The sequence below is a fragment of the Odontomachus brunneus genome, unplaced genomic scaffold, assembly GCF_010583005.1.
Source record: "Odontomachus brunneus isolate Ranch 3 - 2012 unplaced genomic scaffold, Obru_v1 Obru_scaffold_072, whole genome shotgun sequence".
NCBI classification, from domain to species: Eukaryota; Metazoa; Arthropoda; class Insecta; order Hymenoptera; family Formicidae; genus Odontomachus; species Odontomachus brunneus.
In genome coordinates, this window is record NW_022639522.1 from 705,837 (window position 1) to 715,189 (window position 9,353).

Below are 9,353 nucleotides of genomic sequence, written 5' to 3' on the forward strand. Positions count from 1 at the left end.
ATATATATATATATATATATATATATATATATATATATATATATATATATATATATACACTATACATAATATTTCTGAGATTATTATTGAAAGAATCTTATGATAGTTTCTAATTTTTCAGAAATTCATCAGACCTTTCCTGTTTGGTCGAAAGAAGCCAAAAATCAGTATGGAAGAAGCAGTTTCTGAATTAAATGAAACTGTAGAAAAATCTATAGCGCCAACAAAAGCCTCTATTCTGAAGGTGAACGAATATATGTATGAAATGAAGGAACAAAATAGAAATATCTTAAATACAGTGCGGGAAGTCAAAGTGGATCTAGTTAATTTAAAAGCTATGCTCTTATCAAGGTATATATCCAACTTCTATCATTCTCATAGAGATTATAATTAGTTGCTACGATAATAGAGCACACACATATAAGTTAGTAAGAGCAATTTATTGCTATACAATGAGATTAATCATAATTTGGACATTATTTATTGTTTTGTTGTGATACATAATATTTGTTTATGTTAAATTTATTCTTTCTTTTTACAAGGGATCATTCATCAAACACTTTACGCATGCGTACATGTACAGGCTATTCTTAAAAAAATAATATAATCGCGCTTTAGTGGTATGATGATTCTTTAAACAAGAATTACATGAGCTTACAAAATATAAGGTCCAAAATTCCAAATTTAAGATACAAACTTTTGTGCCTATTTTTGTCTTACGCCTACTTTTGACTATATGCGCTTTTGAATCAATCTTTTATAATATAAAGAGTTTTCCGATTTGCATTATACACGTATTTTCTACATTATGAACAATTGACACATAGGAAAAGTTGCTTGTAATCCAAAATCTTTATAAATACTTTGTTTACAATTGTATGTGTTATTTATCGTTAGCGTCAGATTGTATTTTAATGGTGGCGAATGTTTACAATAGTAGAAGGTTTCCTACTGCTCCAACATCTATACCAGCGTGGCAGTTGGATACCACAAATGAAACTCAAGAGAAAGCAACCGAACGGGAGGATGATGCTGGAAGTGGAAGTAACAATTCAGATAGTTCCTTGGAGATGATCCGGGAAGAACCGGCGAAGGAGTAAATTTAGGAATTCTGTGTCTACCATAATCACTTCTGTAAAGATAGTCTTCTACATACTGATCTTTATCATCATGTATTGGAGGAGAGGATTGTAGTTTCAAATATTTATACGGTATTAGAGATGTGTCGCGCGTTATCTTTATTAATGGCAATAAACATTCTTGCATTCTTGACGGAATTGGTCGCTTCTTCAATATTCTGATGTTTATCGATATTTTGTACAAAGAGCGATTTTTTGAGGTTTCCAATATTATTGAGAGTGTTTCGTATATTGATAATATCGTTTCTGTTACAGTTGTTAATAATATAATAACGAATAAACCGACAGAATAAATGTATTGGATGAATGTAGTGGGTATATTTTCTTACTTATAACTTTTAATAAAATACGTTTTTCGTACAAAGATCTAAACGGGAGTTATTAATTCCTAGAAGACTTAGTTCGACACTCTTCACATCATCGCTGTACATATATAAAAAATGGGGAGAACATAGAAGTTATTACTCGGTATTTTCAAGAATGCTTTCGGATGACCATATTTCTCGGCAAGCTATGTAATCTGTAGCGATTTAGTTAATGTAGTTTATATGGTGTACCTACATAAGGAACTTCTTTACAGAGACATGTTGGAATAAAATTATTCCACATCGAGATAAATATAAATAATAAATATATAGATACATCTTGTACGAGACAGTGTTCATGAAACCACGCGATTGACGTTTCTTCTGGACTAAATATTGACACTTCAATCCAGATTCAATTATCAATGATAGTCACGATATTAAAGTATCGTATTAAAGAATATTCTAGATCTTCTCGCATTTTGTAAACTGAGAAATGTGTGAGCTGAGACTGGTGTGAGCTGAGACTGGTGTAAGCTCGACACCGTAGACGCACGCATAGTTACAATTGTAACCCGATAAACGTATGTGTGTATGTACAGATATGATTTTATTGAACAAATAGATTAACATTACTTCCATTTAGAATACTATATGCATTGCCCATGGCTCATGTCTCGAGCGAACGATTGACAGTTATGTACAATAGAAAATACGCAAAGGTCCTACAGTATACAATAAATAAATGTTAAAAAAACAAAAAGAAAAAAATCTTTATTACAGGATAAATCATCGATGTCGTTATATCTTGTGCTCATGGGCGTGTATTTTTTTGTTGTTCTCAAAGAGAATTGTACGAGTAAATTTTACATTTATATATAAATGCATGCGTATGCATGTATATATATATATATATAGATATATACATATGTAGATATTAAATGAATCCCATATTTTACGTCTTACGTATTACCAATCATTCATACAAACATCAGTCACCCTTAATCAAACGTTTCAAGTAATATGTACAAATTGTAATAATGTCCTGTTATTACTGTTGCATTTTCCATGATGCATGGTTAAACAAGCGAACAAAATACACAGGCGTGTGTGTATGTGTGTAGGATCATTAACTCGCTATTAGCTCACTTAAAGTGTGCATCAATGAAAACCAATGATTATTGATCGTATAATTGGGCATATGCAATATTCTATTTCGCGAAAGATTGACGAGAATAGATATTACTCTCTGTTTCCTGGTTTTATATATATATCATATTACATATACATGTATAATAATATGTGTATATATATATCGCTCATTTGCTGCAATAATGGCATAACTCAAAAAAATATAATTTTCAGGAGACACGACAATGACATAACTCAAAAAAATATAATTTTCAGGAGACACGATTTAATGTTTTGAATTGCTATAACTTTGTATGAAAATTTTAAATATATTGACATATTTAGTAAAGTAACATCGTAAGTAATCGTAGTTTTAGCTGTAAATAGTACATGTACCAACTCCCTGTACTAACTCAATAAGGGCGATTTTTTAGTTATGTCATTCTTGCAGCAAATGAACGATGTGTGTACATATATACATACATCATTATATATATTTATATATTAATATTACTTTATATATATATATATATATATATATGTATATATATATATATATATCAGATATACCAGGATAGCTACCTCACTGATACAGTGAGTTGCAGCAAAGTTCTTTTGACTTAGTGTATATTTTTCTACATCCTACATTAATAATATACAGTAACAAAAGTATCTCATTTCGATTACTTCCTCCTCTCTTTCACACACACACACACACACTTTCTCTTTCTTTTTCGTTCGTTCGTTCATTCGTTCGTTCGTTCGTTCGCTCGCTTCTTCTCTCTCTCTCTCTCTTTCTCTCTCTTTCCATGATGTGCCGCAAAATATATATAAATAAAAACTTTAAGTAATCCTTATCTAAAAAGAAAAAATCCTGCTGCGCGACTCTATATTATTTTCGTATTTTGGTCTTTGGCAAATGCTTATGTAACAGAAAAGTAAAGAAATTCGAACGATTTTGCACACATGGATTGTATAACATAAAGAATTATCCTAAGATACTTTGTGCTGATGTAATTATTGGCTGAATACCACTTCCTTCAATGTCTACTCGTCATTCAACGAGTATGAAAAAAAAAACGAGGACTTTGGAAGGAGCCTCATCTTTCATTATATGGGCAGCGACTTCTAATGTTGCTCTATTATTAATAACAATAATAATTCTAGGCTAGACACACTAAGTTGTTAGCAACTTCACCTCTAGAGAATATCAAGCATATATCGCTCAATCCCAACTATGCTACCAAGTATGATGTAAGTGTAAATTCCTTGAAAGAACAGAACGCACATCTTGCGTGAAACGAAGAGCATCCAGCACTGGAAGTAAGCTTAATAAAGCAGTATCTCCTGCATCACTGAACCATGACTTTATAGGTATCGCATTATCTACAACATAAATAAAACAACAATAATATATATATATATATATATATATACACACACACACATATATACATATATATAGTATTATCATCATTATCAAGATTTTTTTACTTTAATGTTATATGCGTTAAAACAGCGTTGAATTACGTATACTTCTACATAATTAAAGCAAAGCATATCGTGAGAAAAAACGATCTTTTAAATTGCTCTTTGATATCACATTCTAATTTTTTAACTATTTTTAATATAATGCATCGAAGAAAATCAAAGAGGTACAAAGTTCTTTTCCTATATTCTTTTATTCAAAATAGCTAAAATAAATAATATGCAATATAAAATCAGTTTATAATATAAATAGAAAATTAATAACATGATGTAAATGGAAAGTAGAGGACAATGATATATTTAGAACAAACAAAATTTTTATGATGAATATTACAAGCTATTAATAAAATATTTAAATAGATTTGATAATATATTTTAAATATTTGTTGCTGTACATTTCCACTTTCATATTTTCAGATTGTATGATCTAGATATAAAGTACAGTTATAAAATAAAATTAACAACAAATTTACCCATAAGCGCATATTATTTGTGATCTTTAGAAGCCCCTTCTCACTTTTCCGTATAATTATATAAAAATCTGCTAATAATCTATTCATTGTTTAAGATATTAGTTTGATTTTCTTCAATGTGAAAAGTTCTACGATTCGACTCAAAAGAAGAATTTACCCTGTGAAACCAGTAACTAATTTACAGGAATTATTAAAAGATCTCTAAGACAGCTGAGATTATTTCATCACCGACATTGGAGTACAGTGCTTACTCAAATGGAGAAGTGTACCAGCGGTTGCTTTTTTTTTTTAGACTTATCCGTACGTCTCTGTATTCAGTGCTTGCTTACCAAGCATCAATGTTCAAAGCTGCAAATAGATACATTCTTCATTTGTCTTGTCCTATCCAATTTTTGCTTTGCCAATTATACGAAGAGAAAACCGGTATTTTTGTACGATATACAAAACGTAAAATTGCCAAGTATTATTTAACAAGTATTGCAAATATATTATTCGCTAATCTACAATACGTTATCAATGCTATTATGATATTACAGATATCTGCTAAAATCGGATTCATGTTTTCCCGATTGTTATCGATAACTATTATTAAACTCTATTATATCTCACTCATTTCTATAAGAATGAAGCAACATGAACGACGCATGTATCATATGGTTAAAGATACTAGAGATGTTTTATGGTGTTATTAGATATCATTATTTAAAGAGAAAGACTGGCTTGTATTTTTCACATGAGATGAAAGAAAAAACAAATGTGAAAGTAACAGATTCAATGATTGACCACAATAGTGAAAAGTGCACAGGACAAGTTAGTTTATTGCAATAAATGCAAATATTATTTAGCTGTAATGCAATATGACGAGTATTCGATTATTTAAGAAACATATTTGACGACTGACCGTCGTATCAATGAGTTAATACATAACTGTACATAATCATCAGCGTTTTGTAAGCAAGTTCTGACTACAGAAAACAATACTTCACATAAAATATGACAAACACATTACGCAAGGCTTTGAAGAAGATTATAAGGCTGAGTAAAAGATGGTCTCTTTATCGAGGATGTGATTCAAGGCTACTTAAAATTTATTTTTAACTTATCGCTTTCGTATAAATCGTGATCGAGATTGTCAGCTCCTAAGATAACACTTCTGTTCAAACACGAAGGATGATCACAATTGAAATCACATATACTTACCCGGATAAGCTCTATAGGCTCCTGGACTGTTATCAAGAATGAAGACTGAAGAAAGGTCTGAGCAAATTGCCGACAGATCTTTAGTATAGGAACCCATTTCTGGTGTACAATGTTGTCTATAATATCTGCGCCTTAAAATACCTCTGTTGTTATCTAGCTTATCCGCGACTGCTGCCCCATATATTTCCATGGATGCAGTGAAGACTACAAGTTCGTACCTAAACGTAACATTGTTGTAGATAATAACAGAAAAGCAATTAATACAATCTTATCTTGGAGTCAAAGTCTGAGAGTGAGAATGCAACTTAATTGAAATGGTATCTTCTCCTCTTTAGCAACAGTACTTACCATTGACTAACAATGTCCAAGAAGAAATCTACATGTGGTCTTTTATGAACAAAAAACCTAACAGGATGTCTGTCTATCGTCACTTTAAGAACAAAATCTGGAGGTGTACCAGGCCTGACGGTTGGCCTTGCTACTCCATCGTGATGTGAATGAATTAATGTTTCATCTAAATCCAATACTAATACCTTCCTTTTAACTATACCTGAAACATTCTTGTATTACACACAAATACTAAAAAAATATTGATACACAAGGTAATATGTAAAATTTACACATCCTTAGTACTTACTAAGTCTGTGCCTGGATAAAGGTGAAAGTGGAAAGATTTCATACTTGACTGGTTGCATTTGTGAGACCTACAAAAAAACATTGAATACATCATTTTCATATCATGAACTTGCAACGTATAAAAAATTTAAACACGATAGCAGTTAAGACAAAAAAACTACAAATTCTGATGATAATACAGCAATTGAGAGATAACAGGTATTTGCTACAAAATAATAAGATTCTTATCATAATTTTTTGCATTCTATACATAAATTAAGAAATAACAACTAATATATATTATAGCACGACTATTACAACTATGATCCAAATCATCATAAATACATGCGAATAAAAACATGGACCACATGTATACTGTCTGTTTCACATTACAATTATAATCTATCTTATATGAATATTAAATAGTGACATCAAAAAAATTTTCATGGCTGATTGCAAGCACAAGTCCCCCGAAATCTCTAGAAAAAATAAAAGAAATAAAAGAAAAATAAAACCAAAAAGATTTTCACACAGGTTTGATTTATCATCAGAGACGAGTGTCTCCGCTGTGGTACACGCGAATATTACCGGAGCGTTATATCAACAAATGTCAATACGTGTGTAGCGAGCGGAGAACGGTGCGAGGGAAACAGCGAACCACGGTAGCGGTCGTCTGTTGCAACTGGACTCTCTGAAGAAGGCGAATAGAGGCGCGAGGCACCTACTTACGGTTCTAACCTGCTTCTTGAGTAGAAAGCAAATGCAGGTCCACACACGGGAGGCCATTAAGAGGAAAGCTCTCATCCCCATCTGCAATTGCTTCAGCATCTCTACGGGTCTTCTTCACCGGGCCGAAGTCCGGCAACACTTTATCTCCAGTGCCGAATCCCTCGTATCTCCTCGTTCTCTTTCTTTCCCTCGGCGTGTGTGTGTGTCCCTTTCTCTCCGTTTTGCACTCCGCTTCGCGTCGCGAATCGCGAACGCGTTACTGGCCCCGCGCGCGCGGGGAACCGAAAACCGAAAGAGCAGAGGCTTTTTACTGCCGCTTATCGTAAACAAACGATAACACCCCCGCGATCGCGAGAGGACCCGACGTGAGTCCGCGTAAGCGGCGTTTTTACGCGCGTGCCATGCCGCTCGCACGAGTGGTCGCGTTTTGCGCGTGTCAATGCACCTTATCGCATTCACTCATGTTTTTTTCCGCAAAATCCGAACACGATCCCCTTTACGCACACCACGCAGCGGCCGCCATCTTCCGCGCATCGACCCAATTTTTCCGTGCTCCCAACTGGCGCGCACACACGGTGCCCTGCGAAATCCTTTCCAGCGCCGATCTCGCGCGGCCCGCTTCTTCGATCTCAAAATGAAGGAGATTCAGCCGCGTGGATGCTCGCGATCATTCTCATTCGTCAGATTGCTTTAGCATCGCGCGTAAAAACCGCCTAAAATGGAACCCGAGGAAATTGCTTTTTCGCTAAGAGTCCCTTAGTATTCAAGGTAAACGCTTTTCAATGTCACAGGTAAGTCGAGATTCTCCGAATAAATTGCACTCGTGGGCTCCGAGAAACCGTACAAGTTAAACGGTTTAATCATCGAATATCCGCGTGTATACCCATACAACTGTTAATATAAGAATTTATATCAATAAAGCGTAAATATCTTTTCGTCACTTAAACTGTTTGCGGATTAATCGAACGTTCCCATGAAAACGCAGATAGATCATTAAAATTCGCATTTTTCGTTTGGTGCATTAAATATATGCAATTATAATATGTGCAATTCTCACTTCAATAATTACACTTGAACATTTGTAACGACAAATTGTGCGGGTTAGAACGGATTCGAAAATGGAGATAAATGAGCACCATCTATATTGACTTTCATCTTCTGCAACTGTGATGATAATGGCTGCGTTTAGCAGAGAAAGCTGCTCTACAACTGTTGTAAAATTCGTAAATCTGACTGGCAATCAAAATTAAGAGCATATTCCAATCAGATTCACGAATTACAACAATTGCAAAGCAGCTTTCTCTGCTGAACGCAGCCAATAGCAGAGAAATGCCTGAGAGTCGCCACACAAAAGTTTTATTTGATACAGTTTTGTGCGGCTGTTCGAGCATAGATGGCGTATCAAACATTATGTAAAGCCGTATAAAGTAAAACATCGATATGGTCGTTCTTAAATTTTTCTTTGATATATATGTATAATTAAAAGAAATTCTCTTAATTATTAAATTATCAATGCTTGGTCAATAGTTAAACATTTCTCCAATATTTCTAACAAATTAGAAATATCAAACAAATTTTTCTTTGATATATATGTATAATTAAAAGAAATTCTCTTAATTATTAAATTATCAATGCTTGGTCAATAGTTAAACATTTCTCCAATATTTCTAACAAATTAGAAATATCAAACAAATTTTTCTTTGATATATATGTATAATTAAAAGAAATTCTCTTAATTATTAAATTATTAATGGTTGGTCAATAAACATTTCTCCTATATTTTTAACAAATTAGAAACATCAAACAATCAAGTATTGAATCTGAATCAAGATGACTCTAATAAATTATTTTTTAATTTTAGTGCTAGAGCATACGGAAAGCACTTAGTAATTTTACGTTTGATTCAATAAATCTGAAGATACGTAGCGATACTCGTGTAATTAATTGGAATTAGTCTTTGCTTGTGACGACACGTGTGAGGAGCGTTTGCTAGAAATAAATTTATTAATTACATTTAAATTAATACACATTTTTGTTCGCCAAATACACTATACGATTCATTATGTATACATAACGATAATTATCAAATAATATACAACAAAATGTACAAATTTTCTACTAATAAAGTACAATTCTTTATACAATCCTTAAATTCGATCAATTATTTTGCTAATATATAGTTTCAAACGTTTCCTTATATATATATGTATATATATATACGTTATCTTTGTACTTTACAACGAAATATACACAGAGTAAAATTACAAATCGAG

The 9,353-nt window shown here is 32.7% G+C and overlaps 2 protein-coding genes across 4 annotated transcripts in view; one reads left to right on the plus strand and one right to left on the minus strand.

The window, feature by feature from the left end:
- LOC116846972 (peroxisomal membrane protein PEX14) overlaps positions 1-1,446 on the plus strand; it is a 2,976-nt gene extending 1,530 nt beyond the window's left edge. Inside the window, exons 3-4 of one of the 2 annotated variants that reach the window (XM_032821452.1) lie at positions 122-351; positions 941-1,446. In XM_032821452.1, the coding sequence (XP_032677343.1) occupies positions 122-351; positions 941-1,100 (390 nt within the window). In that variant the 3' untranslated portion in view covers positions 1,101-1,446. Of the gene's footprint in view, positions 1-121; positions 352-937 lie in introns of both variants that reach the window. The other variant, XM_032821453.1, reaches the window with a different exon arrangement.
- On the minus strand, positions 422-7,637 carry LOC116846973 (CTD nuclear envelope phosphatase 1 homolog). 2 transcript variants are annotated; one of them, XM_032821455.1, is made up of 5 exons: positions 7,090-7,637; positions 6,374-6,440; positions 6,085-6,286; positions 5,737-5,954; positions 422-3,961 (listed from the first exon to the last, which is right to left on the minus strand). In XM_032821455.1, exons 1-5 carry the CDS (start codon positions 7,177-7,179, stop codon positions 3,816-3,818), a joined length of 723 nt encoding a protein of 240 aa, XP_032677346.1. In that variant the 5' UTR covers positions 7,180-7,637; the 3' UTR covers positions 422-3,815. The 2 variants fall into 2 exon arrangements, with proteins under 2 accessions (XP_032677346.1, XP_032677345.1); XM_032821454.1 differs by having other exon boundaries at positions 7,081-7,635.
- Positions 7,638-9,353: the final 1,716 nt, after the last annotated feature.